The sequence below is a fragment of the Mus pahari genome, chromosome 18 (assembly GCF_900095145.1).
Source record: "Mus pahari chromosome 18, PAHARI_EIJ_v1.1, whole genome shotgun sequence".
Lineage (NCBI taxonomy): Eukaryota > Metazoa > Chordata > Mammalia > Rodentia > Muridae > Mus > Mus pahari.
Genome location: NC_034607.1, coordinates 25306996 through 25324077, shown reverse-complemented (window position 1 = coordinate 25324077; position 17082 = coordinate 25306996). Strand labels below are relative to the sequence as shown.

The 17082-nt window shown below is 39.5% G+C and overlaps 1 protein-coding gene across 2 annotated transcripts in view; it reads right to left on the bottom strand.

Annotated features, from left to right (window-relative positions):
• Positions 1-17082, bottom strand: part of LOC110335694 (contactin-associated protein like 5-3) — a 514066-nt gene that overhangs the window by 321413 nt on the left and 175571 nt on the right. For both annotated transcript variants that reach the window (XM_029531381.1, XM_021217999.1), the window contains exon 6: positions 10188-10372. In XM_029531381.1, coding sequence (XP_029387241.1) covers positions 10188-10372 — 185 coding nt within the window. The remainder of the gene's footprint in view (positions 1-10187; positions 10373-17082) is intronic.

Genomic DNA, 17082 nt, shown 5'->3' with positions numbered 1-17082 from the left:
AGATAGATAGATAGATAGATAAATAGATAGATAACAAATGAAACAAAAGGGAAAATAGAAAGTTATTTGAATTTAGGTCAGAGAGAGCCAAGTTTCCGTTCGTTTTGTATTGAGCTCATGCCCTGACTCCTCTCAATGAAGGCTTTTGACCTGGAAGAGTAAAGCCAAGTAACCCCTTCTGGACCCAAGTTGCTGAGACTATTTTATTATAGCAGCAGAATGAATGTACGACAGTCATCACAATTACATTTACCCCGCAGTAACACTGACTTTCATTGCATTTCCTAGCCTACCTACTCCTATGTTCAGTGGGGAACAGAATGAATCCAGCAAGAAAAGAAAATAGAAATTTTACTGAGGTACACTCGACCATAATATACACTTCACACTTGATTTATACTTTTAGCGTTTTTTTCTATTAGCAGAGAAAAATTAAATTTATTTTGAATACATGCAAAACAAAACAAACAAACAAAAACCTGCTGAGAGTAAATGGGGTTCCAGTAGAGGAAGGCCTATCACGTTAGCTTTCCAATAGAGAATCTGACGTTATAATGGTGCTATGAATTGGAGACTAAGTTCATTATCAGGTGGTCAAACTGGAAAACTCTGCTTTATGTATTGATAACTTTCATTCATACATTTTATTTTCTCTAAATATTTTCTAAGACTATATATTCTACCTTATAAAAAATGAATTCTAAATTGGCATTCATAGTCTTATATCATTTGTATTTGATTTTTTGTTTGATTTATGAAATATGTAATAGGAAAAGTTAACATTTTGCTTAGAATTATCTCTATGACCAAGTCACTCTTGTGTATAATATACAATGAATAAATTGTGGAAGCTATGATTTATAAATATTGACAATGACTACTTCCAAACTGTTCTCCTAACTTGTTCAGGGAAATGTGACAGAAACTCAAGTTCCTAGTTTGGGTTTTCTCTTTGATTCTGTGAACTGAAGTTCCCCCAGAGCTGTGTCTTTAGTTGCATATGTAGCAGAGGATGCCCTACTCGGCCATCAATGGGAGGAAAGGCCCTTGGTATTGCGAAAATCACATGCCCCAGTACAGGGGAATGCCAGGGCCAGGAAGCAGGAGTGGGTGGGTTAGGGAGCAGGGCAGGGGGGAGGGTATAAGGGACTTTGGGGATAGCATTTGAAATGTAAATGAAGAAAATATCTAATTAAAAAAAAGAGAGAGAAATCATAGGGTCTCCATATGCACCCAGGAGCTAAGACTGTTCCAAAGCCCTCTGAACAAAAATCCCACAAGGAGCTAGGTGGCCTCCCAGGAGTACCCTTACTCCTAAGCTCAAAGGTGAGATTGCTACTATCTCCACAATAAATGTCCAAAGCAAGACTGGCCAAGAGGGCACAGGGCACAGAAAGAGTATAGCAGCTAAGACTGGATCCTTCTGGTCTCCATCTGAACCCAGGAGCTTAGGCTGTTCCACAGCCCTCTGTACCCAAACACTGCGCACTGGAGAGCAGGTTTCCCAGGAGTGCTCTCACTCCTAAACTCAGAGGTGAGATTGTCACTTTCGTTCCAATAACTGTCTGAAGTGGGACCTGCAGGAAGGGCACAGCACACAGGAACAGTGGAGTATCTGGGACAGGATCCTTCCAGTCTCAATCTGAACCCAGGAGCTAAGGCTGTTCCATAGCTCTCCATACCCAAATTTATCTTGGAGAGAACTGGTCACCCAGGAGTACTGACACTCAGGCTTGCCAGAGGGACAAGCCACCATCATAGACAGCATCAACAGCTAACACCAGAGATATCTAGATGGTGAGAGGCAAGGGCAAGAAAATAAGTAACAGAAACCAAGGCTACTTGGCATCATCAAAATCCAGTTCTTGTACCTCAGCAAGACCAGGATACCCCAACACAACAGAAAAGCAAGATTTGGACTTAGAATCACAGCTCATGATGCTGATGGAGGACTTTAAGAAGGACATAAATAAATCCCTTAAAGAAATACAGGAGAACACAGGTAAGCAGGTAGAAGCCCTAAAAGAAGAAACCCCAAAATCCCTTAAAGAATTACAGGAAAACACAACCAAACATGAGAAGGAAATGAATAAACCATCCAGGATCTAAAAATGGAAATAGAAACAATAAAGACATCCCAAACGGAGACAACTTTGGAGATAGAAAATCTGGGAAAAAGATCAGGAGTCATAGATGCAAGCATCACCAACAGAATACAAGAGATAGAAGAGAAAATCTCCAGTGCAGGAGATATCATAGAAATCATTGACACATCTGTCAAAGAAAATGCAAAATAAAAAAATAAAAATTTTTTTAAAAATCTCCTAAACCAAAACATCCAGGAAATCCAGGACACAATGAGAAGACAAACCTAAGGATAATAGGTATAGAAGAGAGTGAAGATTCCCAACTTAAAGGGCCAGTAAATATCTTCAACAAAATTATAGAAGAAAACTTCCCTAACCTAAAGAAAGAGATACCCATGAATATAAAAGAAGCCTAAAGAATTCAATAATGGGCTTTGGGGGTGAGGGGGAAGCCAGGAAAGGGGATAACATTTGAAATGCAAATAAAGAAAATATCTATTAAAAAATCAAAAATTAAAGACAACCGATTTTCTCATACACTAAACAGAAGAAAGAAATAAAATAAAATATCATAGCTGTGACAATCATTTTACAAGGCTGAATTTTATCTTTGCCATTATATTGAGTAAGAATATTACAGATCTATTTAGTCCCCACATAGCTATCTACTGCCAACTTCTGCATTTGACCTAACATTCTTTAGTGTGATATAATCCCCATTGGGATATTCAAATAGACTGTAGATTCCACCAACAATAACTTTTAAGAATGTCATCAGAAAACATTGAAGACATATAGCAGGGACTTCTTTCTCACTTTCCTGTAGCTGTGTTTTAAAATTTCTTTGCTATGTGGATTTCTTTGTTCTGTATTACCATGGATACACATACTATTAGTGGCAGTGTGAATCTGTGTTCTTTGGTCAGGGTCACTCACATTTGGGACCAAAATAAACTACCTCTTATTCCTTTGAGGTGACTATGTCTCTTGGGTCATTCACCTAGCTATACAACTATACTGCTTAGAAATGTTCTTTTAGCCTTCCTCTAATGCCTTTCTTTCTTTTCTTTTGTTTCCTCCTTTTTTTATTGGATATTTTCTTTATATACATTTCAAATGTTATCCCTTTTCCTGGTTTCCCCTCTGAAAACACCTTCCCCCTAGCCCCTCCCCTTCCCCCTGCTCACCAACCCACCCACTCGAGCTTCCTGACCTTGGCATTTCCCCACACTGGGGCAGAGAGGCTTCACAGGACAAAGGGCCTCTCCTCTCAATGATGTCTGACTAGACCATCCTCTATGCAGCTGGAGCCATGAGTCCCCCACCATGTGTGCTCTTTGGTTGGTGGTTTAGTCCCTCTCCTGAGAGGCTCTGCCAGTGCCTTACAAATACAGAGGTGGATGCTCATAGCCATCCAATGGACTGAGCACAGGATCCCCAATGAAGGAGCTAGAGAAAGGATCCAAGGAGCTGAAGGGGTTTTCAGCCCCATAGGAGGAACAACGGTATGACCTAGCCAATACCCACAAACCTCCAGTGCCTTTCACGAAAAAGCTGCTACAGGGAAGATTACAGCAAGGCAGAGTAAAAGGTGTTTTAGAATGTCAATGGATAGCTTAATTTCTACATGCTTTATTTGTTTATATTTTATATGTTACCCTCATACAGTAAATGTAAAGTAAATCAGGAATAAAACTAACTGTGACATTTACATTTTTAATCTTAATTTTTTCTTTCAAACATACTAATTATCCTATTTTTTTCTATAGACTTTGATTATTTTATATTTAAAAGTTTTTAAATTACATTTGCTTCAGAGATTTACCTTATCCAGTTGTGCACTTTATTCTTATGTGTATACGTTTATGCATATGCACGTGCGTATATGTGTAGAGATAGGCATGTGCATGTATGTGCATGCATATGGAGGCCAAGTTTCAACATTGAGTATCTTTCTCAATCAACTTCAACCTTGCTTTTGGAGACAGTGTCTGTCACTGAACCCAGTCCTTACTTATTTGGCAAGACTGGATAGCTAAAAAGTCCCCAAGTTATTTCTATTGCCATCTCTCCAGTGTTAGAATACAAGCTACTGAGCCCAGCAGATTTTTTTTACCATGTGCTGGGGAATGAAATTCAAGTCTTTATGTTTGTACAACATGCATTATTATCAACCAAAGTATCTCCCCAGCTTTCTCAGTTCAATCATAGATCAAAACAATTCTTGTTGACTTGGATAAAAAATATGATACGCCATTTCCTTCTCACTCTGGTGTGGCCTTGTTCTTTCAGACAATTTTGTTGCCTTGTCACTTGCTTGTCTGAATGAATTATACAGTCTTCCTTTCTTTTACACGAAGGTCAGATGAAACCACAAAGATTTCATATTCCACTCACAGCTTGACTGGGTTAGTATCCTTTCTTTAAGAATCTGATGGGGTTTCTGATGTTACAGACACCTGCAGCTGGAATAATTACAGGAAATAGCCCTCTTTAATGTTAAATGCATTAAGTCTCAAACCTGACTCCCTTTCCCTTTGACCTTAATACCCTTCTTTATTCTCTTAGCTCCTCTTTTTTTCTGATCTTTAATGTTACCTTCATGACAAGGAGCTTCTCTCTCTACTAAATTTTTCTCTAGCTCAGTGTAAATGTAAATTCTGAAGTTACCATTTTTAAAGCTTCTCAAACTATGTGACTATTCTGTTTTGCATTCTGGTAATTAATTTGGTGATGGAAAGTCTCTAGCAATGAGTATGAGCTCTTGTCTTCTTGCCCAGTCTCCTCTGAAAGGTATCCAAGTTGGGTGTCACAGAGCCACATGGAATTGTCATGGACATCCGAAGGAGCAGCTAAATTGATGAATTTATAGCACTGTGGAACAAGACTATCCAAGCTTGTCAGTCTGAGGTGATCCCGAGGATCAGCTCTTGGAAGCTGACCTTCAGAGGTGAGCAGTAACACACAGATAGACGTATGCACACAGCAAAGAATAAAAATGGAATAAAAAATTTCAAGACATTGATTTGAATCTAGATGTGTATGTATGCATATGCATACACATGTGTACATGTGAGTCAGAGACCAACATGGAGAGTTATTCTTTAGGCTCAACTCATGGTGTTTTTTCAGGACAATGTCTGTCCTCAGGACTTGAGACTCACTGGCATGTGAGCCCCATCTGTATTTGTCTCCCCATCTCTGAGTTTTAAATGCTTGCCAGAACACCAGGCTGTCTTCGAAAATTAAAGAGTGAGTTAGTTTACTGATTTTATTTATTTATTGTCAATTTGACACAACCTGAGGTATCTAGGAAGAGGGACCCTAAATTGAGAAAATACCTCCCTCAGATTGGCCTATATGAAGTCCTTGGAGGCATTTTCTTGATGAATGAGTGGTTTGTGAGGAACCAGCCCACTGCCAGTTCTTCAGTTGTGGGTAATTGATCATGAGCTGATGAAGAAGGCAGGCTGAGTAAGCCATGGGAAACAAACCAGTAAGCAGTGTTTGTTTCTTCCACAGGCTCTGCTTGAGTTCCTCATGTTATGTCCTTCAGGGATTGACAGCTACCTGGAAGAATGAGAAGAAATCCTCAAGGAGCTTTGGTCATGGTGCTTGTCACAGTGACAGAATGCAAACTAGAACAATGTTCTGAGTATGGGATTCAGATCTTCCTTTTTACAAGGCAAATGTTTTTCTAACTGAACCAACTTTCCTCTGGGATACTTGAAACTTAAGTAAGGACGACTTAACTTAGATGGCTGAAATTCAGTCATGGTTGATGTGTTTCTGTCATTAGAAATGAAGTCAGTAACCTCAATTTTCTTATGAAATCTGTGTTTAAAGCAATAATTTTGTTTTCAAATTCATACACACTACATTCTGTGAACATGGACTCTAACCCCGAAACTGTGAGCTCCGAAGAAACTCTTTCTTTTGTAAGTTGACCTGGGCATGGTGTCTTATCACATAAACAGAAAATATCTAATACAGGTATAGTCTCTCCTTTATCCTGGAGCCTGCCTATTCCTCAAGACTGGTTGACAAGTGAGCTCCAGGGTTCAACCTCTCTCTGTTGCCACAACATTGCAACTATAAATATGAACCACAACATCTAACACTCATGAAATCAAATGCTCATGCCTGAAAGACAAGGACCTTACTGACTGAGCCATCTCCTAACTAAGCTCACCCATATTTTTAAGAAAACTCAACATTGCATAGCCCCAACATGCTATCAGACCATCAGCCTGACCTTGCAATTTGCCACATTGCCCTAGACACAGATAATAATCTGAACCATGTCCTTTAAGAGTCGACCATAGACTTTGCAGAAAAAAACAGAGAATACAAAGCAGAGAATTAAAGATGCTGCTGGTGGGTTCTTTGCCCAAATTAATCACTCCAGCTTTCCCAAAGAGCATGGCTTTTTTTTCCCCTATATGTTATTGGGTCTTGCACTTGAGGATGGATCTAGACAGAGCATGAATCATGCCTGCGATTCCCCCTGTTAAATGTGTAAATGGGTATCTTTCATAGACTCAGACCCCAAGGAGAAAAACAGTCAAACAGATCTAATATAAATTTAATGGGTGCTGTCTCTATATAACAAACAGTAGGTTCTTTAGCCACAAATTGTATACACTTTATTCCTCTAGAAAAGTCTGTATGGAAATCTTTACATCAGTGTTCACCACATACTAAGAGGACAGGGGCCCCTACTGTGGACATGGCTTTTATCTGTGAATCCACAGACCACAGTGCTCATATACAGGTGGAAAGACCACAAGTATGTTGCTACTGTTTTCTACCCTGACCATCCCAAAACATGCAAGTCTGTTGACTTAAAAGTGTGATGCCACCATCAAAATCAACACTGATTTCTCTTCTCATTTCTTCACCTGAGGTTAGAGGGAGCCAGTCACAGAATGGACAGAGTTGGGAATGATGCAATGTGACTTTGAAGGCAATTTGATCTTACTAGGAGACTTGAATACATTTTATTGAATAGATTCTTGTGGCACTCCATTTATATTCTTGCCTCAAGCTCTGTGTATGCGTGAAAGAGGCTGGCTAATATTTTATTATTTTACTGATTACTATAGTAATTAAGCCAGTCTCCAAATGTCTGATTAGTCACTTCAACTAGAAACTGAAAGGCTAATTAATCCATGCTGTCAATATTCTAGCAGAAACTTGGATAAAACAAGAAAAATGTGTTATCAGTCGCGTCTGTGGATGCTGATACAAATGAGAGACCCGGAGCAGGGAGATCACAAGCAGCCCTGCCACAGAGTCTTCCAAGTCAGCCGCATCCTGGGCAAACACAGAGTAGTCAGGCACTCACCTGACATGCATGGGGTCCTAGATTCAACATCCAGCACTAAAAGAACAGTAAATGGAGAGCAAAGGTTGGCTTCCGTGGTATGATGAGACTCTGGCATGTTTAATGTCATTTGCTTACTTGTAATATATATAACTATGCGTCTTTTGCATGTGTATGCTTGCCTGTGCATGTGAGGCCTCATACATGTGTGTGCACATTCATAGGGTGGCCAGAGCCCCACACTGGGTACTTTTCACCTCTTCTCCTCCCAGATTAGTTATTTTTAACATTTATTTAATATTTAGAGAGTTAGTTAGTATGGGGGAGATATATGCCTGACACATGGAAGACAGGAAACCACTGAGAAAGTTGGTTCTTGGTTTATACAATGTAGGACTCAGGGACTAAATTCCTTGCTTTGGTAATTACAAGGATCTTAGTTTGTATGTGAAAAGAATTTATATTTTAGCACATATGTGGTCTTTTGTTGTTTTCCCACATTAGGTTAGTTGATTTGTCAAAAACTATATTTGCTAATTTGTTAAAAATACTTTTTGACTCACTATTTCTGGTTATTTGGTAGAGAATGATGATATTAATCAGACATTTCTTTAATGGAAAGTTTTTTAAAATGTTTATAGGAAGAAAACTTATTCTATGTTTTATTACTGTTCCACAGGAATCTATGCCACACTCAGAAGGACTTCCATGTCTTTGAATGATAAAACTATTCTTTCATGTTCTCAAACTTTTATCTAAAGTTAATTATAAAGTTATATGAATATCATATATTTATTTCATATTGTTAATTAATCCTTTTATAATTTATTACATATATATGTTATATAAATATGTAATGTATCTTGATCATACTCTTTACCATTATCAGCTTATATGACCTTTCTATTAACACCCTTTTTCTTCTAAGAAGTCTTCCAGCTATTTCCATTTTTTTGGAGGGGGCTTGGGTTTGGTTTTGGTTTTTGTTGTTTTGCAGCCCACTGTACTTCATTACTTCCCAGTATAAGTTATTTATTCATCTTTCTAGGAAGAGTCTCAGGGAGTCCAGACTGGTGACATTCTCTATGTAGCCTAGAATTAATGCCTGATCATCTTGCCGGTACCACTCAAGTGCTGGGATTGAAGGTGTGTGTCACCATCTCTAGCTCACACATGCGATTTTAGAGTTTTTAGATTTGTGTGTGTGTGTGTGTGTGTGTGTACTTTATACATGTACATAAGTGCAGTTGTTCTGAAGACAGCATCAGATCTTTTGGGTCTGTAGTTGCAGGTAGTTTCGAGTCACCTTTGTGCATGCTGGAAACTCAACTTGGGTTCTCTACAAGAATAGTTTGTACTCTTACTGGATAAGCCATCTCATTTTTTTTTTAAAATAAAGATTTATTTAATTTATATGAGTACACTGTAGCTGTCATCAGACACACCAGAAAAGGGCATCAGAAATCATTAAGGATGGTTGTGAGCCATCATGTGGTTGCCAGGATTTGAACTCATGACCTCTGGAAGAGCAGTCTGTGCTCTTAACTGCTGAGCCATCTCTCCAGGCCCCGGATAAGCCATCTCTTAAGCCCTCCATTTGTTTTTAAGTGGTCAGAGACATTAATCTAGTTTTATGGTTTTGTGTGGTTACTAGTCTTTTTGTTTCCTATCTTAATCTAAGAAATTTTAGATTTTTATTAAATTTTCTCCTGGTGTATATGGAATGTCTGATGTTAACACAATTTAAAAAATGATCCTATGGTTTAGGATATTTCTAGGCTATATGTGATCCTGTCTTAAAATAATATAATGAATTTAACTAAAATTAATTTTAAAAATAATTTTAAAAAGCTATAGATGTAGCTTCCTTGTAGAGTGGTTTCCTAGCATGTGAATGCGCTCTCTCTCTCTCTCTCTCTCTCTCTCTCTCTCTCTCTCTCTCTCTCTCACACACACACACACACACACACACACACACACACACACACACACTGCAACACACCACACACACATGTACATACACACATAGGCACATATATACAGATGCTCACACATATACAAACACAAGGACATATGGACACACTTAAAGAGAAATATAAATTTTGATGGTTAGCTTTAAACTTCACTTGCTTTTAGAATCACCTGGGAAGAGTCAATTCAACCTTTTTTACCCTGGCCTGTGGCATATCTGTAGGAGATTGTCTTGATTGATGATTGAGGGAGGGAGACCCACTATGAAGGTGATCTACATCACCACATGGCTTGGTCCCTGGGCTGCATATATGTGAAGAAATCTGCTTAAGAATAAATAAAGAAAAACATGTTTATTCTCATTTCTGTTTACTGACAATGCAATGTGACTGGCTAGCTACTTGAGTTTGTGCCTTGACTTCTCTGAAATGATAGATTCTAATCAGAAATGATAAGCCAATTAAACCCCTAGTTGCCAGGTTTCTGTGACACAGGAACAGAAATTATACAAGGACACACACACACACACAAACACAAACACAAACCTACCACATACATACCATACATACATACGTATATACATACATACATACACACATGAGAGTAAAAAGAAGTATTGATTTTTAACTTGTACCATTGATACCTCAATAAGGACCCAGAGCTTGGTCCAAGTACTTCCAGACCTAGAGCAGCTCTTTCTTGGAGAGTCCTCCCTTGTAGCCTAGCCCAGATGGAGGGGCTTAAAAGTTCTATTTACCGACCTCCCTCCCACTCCAGGGAACCTGCAGGAAGGGTTGACTCACCTCATAGTCAATGTCCAGGGCATCAGTCTCACCCTTGGTCTGGAAGTGCTGTGTGTTCTTGTCCACAGTGAAGTTTGCCTGCTTGCCCACACGCTCCAGGAGAACTGAGTGCCAGTGCTCGTCATCCAGAAGGCTACCCAGAATGACCAAAGGCGCAGTGCTGCCGACCTGGGCTTTGCTGTCATCTGCAGAGGGGGAAGGTGGAATGGAGTCTTAGCCTGGGCAGCTTTGAATCATATCCATCAACAGCACTGAGTTCCAAGGAAGTGAGGATTCCTTAAAGTTGTCCCTCCACAGTGCACACCAACAGGCATACAGAAGGAGTCATGCACCAGTTTCCTTTATATTCCACAACCAGGTTGCAGCTCAAATGATATACACCCCCACTTTCTGACAGGGAATGAATGTTTCCAGGATACCAGCAATCACGAGGTGGCAGAAATGCTTACAGTATTGGCAAAAACAATAAGACTGAACACAAAAGTTTCAACACTTAGAAAAAACATAATTAAACACACAGACACACAGACACACACAATGTATAAGAAGTATGAATGAAGAAAGCAGATCTTGAACCAACTTTGAGGAAGCCAGTGGCCATACAGAGTGTGTCTCTTCACACAGGAAGAGAGGAAAACATACCCATTCCAGCTGCAAATATTGAGTGCCTACTTTATGAACTAAGTCCCTCCACCAAAAGGTAATGGCTTTTACTAGCACACAAAAAAATTCTCTCAACATTAAAAGAAAGTTGTCATTACAGATGACTAATTTTTTTAAAATCTTTATAAATTTTGTCTGTGTGTGCGCGCACGCGCGTGTGCGTGTGCGTGTGTGCATGTATTGAGTCGGGTTTTGCCTTGCACCATGTGTGTGCTGGGATCTAACTCTAGCTTTTAGACTCGGCAGCACTTTACCCACTGATACATCATTTGGGCCCGTAACATATTAATTTTAGTTTGAGAGTATAGTATCGGATTCTATCTGTGGAAATCTGGAGGAAGGAGTTACACTCGCTGATGGAGGAGAAGGGCGATGGAGGCAGCTGCCGCTTTCTTCTGCAGCTGCTTCTAGAGTGCAGCAGAGAGCTCAAGTGCAGCTGTGGTTCCTGAATCTGCACAAAGAGGTTAGGCACTGCCAGGTAAGGCAAAGAAGTCTGTGCCCCACAGAGTGGAGCAGCAACTGCCTGCAGTGGGCCAGGCGCTCCCATGGGGAAAGCTTCAGGAGAGAACTCGCCTCCCCAGGAAATGTGACAGCTGTCGTATGGCAGAAGCTATCACACAATGCTTCATGGAGTAATTCCCACGCCTTTATTCCATCTGGATAAAATATTATATACATTTTGGGGGAGGGGTGGTGCTCGCCCCCACCCATGTAGGGGAGCTGCCCCTACATGACTGATCTTCACGATCCTCTCTGTAGAGCGCTGTGGTCATGTGTCAAGGGTCCGGTTGGGGCACAAGGCCAGCACCTACCATCCTCTGGTATGAGGTTCTGGGGCTTCCAAATGCACTTAAACCTTACCAAGTTTCTGGCACCCTCCATTGTCCCACAGTATGTGTCCCCAACCCACTTAGAGTATGATAGATAAGTGTATCTCTTCTCTTTCTTGTGTTGTGTCATCTTTTATGCCACCTGTATTTACCTGTGCACAGGTGACATTGAATAACATCAAGGGGTCAAGAGAAGCTAATCTCCTTGTGGGCTGATCACTGCTACCTTCCCCATGGCCTGGTGGTGCTGTTTGTATCACTGAGTAAGGATGTCTGGCTTCTTGCAGGAGTGTAGGAACACCACACTTGGCATACTTGGAAAGTAGAAGTGGTGAATGAATATCTGCTTCTGTTTTTTAGTAGTATGTATGTATGTATGTAATTACACAAGCCTTTGAATTCTCATCATTGTCAGATTATGCTAATGCATTAATTAATTAAAATATCCCCCTCTCTTCCATAAGAAATTACAATATAGTAGGTCATGGTCATGAGCAGGGGTAGAGTTCTCTTTCTGAGAGGACCAGTGTTGCTATCTCCTAGTAATAGCAGTTAAGACACATGACCGCATGAACACAGGAAAGAGGCTAAGACATATCCACCCAGCTTGGAGGAACTAGTATCTAGGCTCAGCGGTGGCAGGGACAGTAGGAGAGTCGTCACCAGAGGAGAGCGGGCTCACAGGTCTAGCAGCACACTCCTAGACTCTGTGAATGAGATTGCTGCATTTGATTAACAGTGAAGGAAGGTTAGGTTAGCAGCGATTAAAAGTTTGACATTTGTGGCCAATTCAGCTTATTTAAAAGTTATGCCAGTTTAAACTCCTGCTGTAATGTATGCATATCTGATAGGCAAAAATGTATTTCTGAAAATTTTTAACACACATTACTTTGTTTTACAGACAGACAATCTCTCTCTCTCTCTCTCTCTCTCTCTCTCTCTCTCTCTCTCTCTCTCTCTCTCTCCCTACAGTAAGAAAGCTGTGGTATAAAAATTCTGGCTTTATGCAGGTATTAGTGATACAAGTTAAGATTCTCACACTTATGTGGCAAACATGTAACCCTCTGAGCCACCTACTGTGTGTTTCTCTTGGTATAGGTAATGTTGAAAATTCTCTTCATTTTTTTTTTTTTTGTGTGAGCTATATTCTCTGACTTTTACCCTTTTGTTTTTCTAACAATTGGGATTTAGTTCACTTTTTGTATTATAGTTTGAGGGAATCTTTCTGACCTTGGACTTTTTGTATGTTGCATTCTCTGTTTCATTTACTTTAACCCTGAAAATATTTTTTTATTGAAAATTCATTATATGAGGGCTGGGGAGATGACTCTGCAGTCCAAGTCCTTGTTGTGCAAGCTTAATGACCCGAATTCAGATCTCTAGAAACCCTAGTAAAAGGCTGGTAGGTGTGCTGGCCCACTGGAATTTCAGCCCTGGTCAGTAGAGACTGAGGTTTCCAGTGCAAACTGCCTCACAAGATGCCCCCATCTCACTGAGCTCTGAGGTTGAGTGAGATATTCACTCTTGATATGTGCCCCATATGTGCAAGGAAACACCCTGCACTCACACTTGTCTATCACTATTACATCTAAAAAACAGAAAATGAAAAAAGGATCACCATAATTTCTCTTCTAACAGCCTACCCTGGCTTTGAAATCAGAGGAAATTTCCCAGCAGGTTTCTCCACTAATTCACTGTGTAATTAGATCTTGTAAGCCTGGTTCTTGCATTTGTTGGAAGGTATTCAGTTTGTGCTGGCTGATCCTCATTGGTGCAATATTTCAGATGAACAGGTTAAGAAATCATGGTCACTGAGGTGAAGACAGAGCAAGTTACATGACAAAGTCAAAATCAGGACATTAGATAGGAATCTTTATGTCTTGGCTTTTTAACCTATTCATCTGCTTTCTGGAACTGTATTATAAGGAAATAAATTATTATTTACTATTTCACTTTAATAATAATAATAATTATTATTATTATTATTTATTATTTCACTTATTAATAGTGGCTGAAAAAAGACTAATGACTTAAAAATTGAAGATAATATTTAGGAGGTTGAGGAGAGATTAAACACATGTAAATCAACAATAGGATATGAGTTGTTGATGTGGCATATTGGAAGTTCTCATAACATTTTCAAATATGTATGAATGAAAACTATATTTTTAGATTAAACTAAAAGGCATAGTTAATAAACAAAATATCTAACAATTTAACATAATTCATATAGGATGTATACAAGTAGAACAGAATTGTGCAAATGCGCACTAAATGCAGCTGTTCAAAAGCACCAGTCAACACTTTGAACTCATAAAGCAAGAAAAATCTACCAGAAGATCAAAAGATGTTTCTTTTCCTCTATATTTTAGAGTTAGAATAACTATTATAATAGCCAGAAGTAGCACTATGAAATTATGTTTTCAGTTATGTGAATTACTGAATGCCACTTTAACTACAATGAGTTTCATATGTTTCTGTAGTAACTTTGAGGATGAATTCAATGTCTGAACCTGATGGTGCAGTTCTTAATATAATCTCCTACTGGGTTACATCCACATTCACAAGTTCAATTATGTATGTATATATGTATGTATGTATGTATGTATGTATGTATGTATTTATTTGTGTCAGACAGTGTGAGTGTGACCATGCAGTGGTGTACTTGAGCATCCATATTCACAAGTTCAATTATTTATGTATTATGATGTATGTATGTATGTATGTATTTATTTGTGTCAGACAGTGTGAGTGTGAACATGCAGTGGTGTACTTGAGCAAGCCAGAGGAAGAGCTGTGGGAATTGGTTCTCTCCTTTCCTCTTCCATGTTCCAGGGTTTGAATTCAGGTTGTGAGCCTTGCCAGCAGGCACCTTCATCCACTGAGCAATCTCACCAACCCACATGTTTATTTCCCAATTCACTCAAAAAGAGGCTATAAATAAATTATATCCATTTCTTTTTTTAGTTAGTTTTCTTTTCTTACTAAAAGTCATGTATCTTACATTAAAGTTAGTGAAAAGTGGTTTGACTAAATAAACGCAGAAAACAAAATTCTAAGTGCCTGAATGCCGACTCTTGAAATGTAGAAAATTGGAAATCAATGCCTTTCAGTGGACTTTATAATTATTCTGTAATACATGTTAGTTTACTTAATAAAATGCCTGAAATTTAAAGGAGCTATAAAATGTATGGTCACTGGACTCTCATCATTGTCTTGATAAGTTGTCACACAACTCAGAGCTTTCACCTCTGAATGCTGCCCCAGTGCCCCAGTGGACACTTAGATCTGTTAGTGTTCTTTGACAGAATTTTTATTCTTCTTCATCTGTATGTGCTGGGATCACCCAACATGCCAGATTCGCTTAAAAACATTGAACTGTTGTAAAGATGAGTTTCCTGCATGCTTTTCTGACATCTTTCCTGTTCGGTACTTCACAACAGTTCCCCAGCCACACAATTCATAGACACTTTGATCCTCCATCTGCCTGTGTGGTTCTTACCTCTGTGATTCTACAGAGTCAGATCCCATGGCCAATTGAAAGGAACCCTGTGTTTACATTTCAAATGCTATCCCAAAAGTTCCCTATACCCTCCCCAGCCCTGCACCTCTACCCACTGACTCCCACTTCTTGGCCCTGGCATTCCCCTGTACTGGGTCATATAAAGTTTGCAAGACCAAGGGGCCTCTCTTCCCAATGATGGCCGAATAGGCCATCTTCTGTTACATATGCAGCTAGAGACACGAGCTCTGGGGGTACTGGTTAGTTCACATTGTTGTTCCTTGTTGTTCCACCTATAGGGTTGCAGCCCCCTTCAGCTCCTTGTGTACTTTCTCTAGCTCCTCCATTGGGGGCCCTGTGTTCCATCCAATAGCTGACTGTGAGCATCCACTTCTGTGTTTGCCAGGCACTGGCATAGCCTCACAAGAGACCACTATATCAGGGCCCCTTCAGCAAAATCTTGCTGGCATGTACAATAGTGTCTGCATTTGGTGGCTGATGATGGGATGGATCCCTGGGTAGGGTAATCTCTGGATGGTCCATCCTTTTGTCTTAGCTCCAAACTTTGTCTCTGTAACTCCTTTCATGGGTATTTTGTTCCCTATTCTAAGGAGGAATGAAGTATCCACACTTTGGTCTTCCATCTTCTTGACTTTCTTGTGTTTTGCAAATTGTATCTTGGGTATTCTAAGTTTCTGGGCTAATATTCACTTATCAGTGAGTGCATATCTAGTGATTTCTTTTGTGATTGGGTTACCTCACTAAGGATGATATCCTCCAGATACATCCATTTGCCCAAGGATTTCATAAATTCATTGTTTTTAATAGCTCAGTAGTACTCCATTGTGTAAATGTACCACCAAATTTTCTGTATCCATTCAAATGTAAATAAAGAAAATAACTAATAAATAAAAAGGTAAAAAAAATAAAGAAAGGAATCCTGTGAATATTGGGAGGGGAGACAATCTATCCCCATGGATTGAAGAGTAAAATCTTATTCCCAATGACTAATTCTAAAAAAAATAATAAATGCCTGTGTTCCACTCTTGGCTAGTAGGACAAGGAAACTGCCTAGTGAAATTTCTCCACAGAACCAGCTCTTCACAAAAGTACACAGCACATATAACTGGATATTACAAACTGCCACTTGAACAGCAGTGTATCATGTACGTCGGTAGTTTACCCACCTTCCTTACTTATATTCTGTGCTTCTGTGTACATGTACACATGTGTACACGCATGCGTGTATGTGTATGCATATGCGTGTGCGAGAGAGAGAGAGGGAGAGAGAGGGAGAGAGGGAGAGAGAGAGAGAGAGAGAGAGAGAGAGAGAGAGAGAGAGAGAGAGAGAGAGAGCATGCAGGTCAATCTCCAGTGTTGATCTTCCATATTGTTGGTGCTTTGAGTTTTTTTGTTTGTTTATTTGAGGCAAAGACACAAGGATCACTCACTCAAAGAAGCAAGGTCTCCCACTGGTTTAGAACTCACCAAATAAACTAGGCAGGATGGCCAGTAAAACTGAGTGATCCTTGTGTCTTTGCCTCTCCAGTAATGGAATTCCAAGCATGTACCGCATCTGGCTTTTCTGTGGGTACTGGAGATTGAATTCATATCCTTATGCTTTTATTACCAGAAAGTTAGCAATAGTCATCCCCCAGCCCTCACATTTCTATTCTCCTTATGTGTCAGGTATCAATTATATCAATTAAGCTTGGAAATCTGTAGGTTTTTCCTATTTCTTTCTCTCATATTTACTATGAAGGCCAAGAAGACACTTGGAGCTTCTACTTCAGAAGGACCAGAATAAAACCTACATTGTTCGCTTTGGGGAGCAAGGCTGCACAATGGAAATTCTCATGTTTTCTTCCAAAAATATAGTTTGTTCTGACATCCTCTGTGA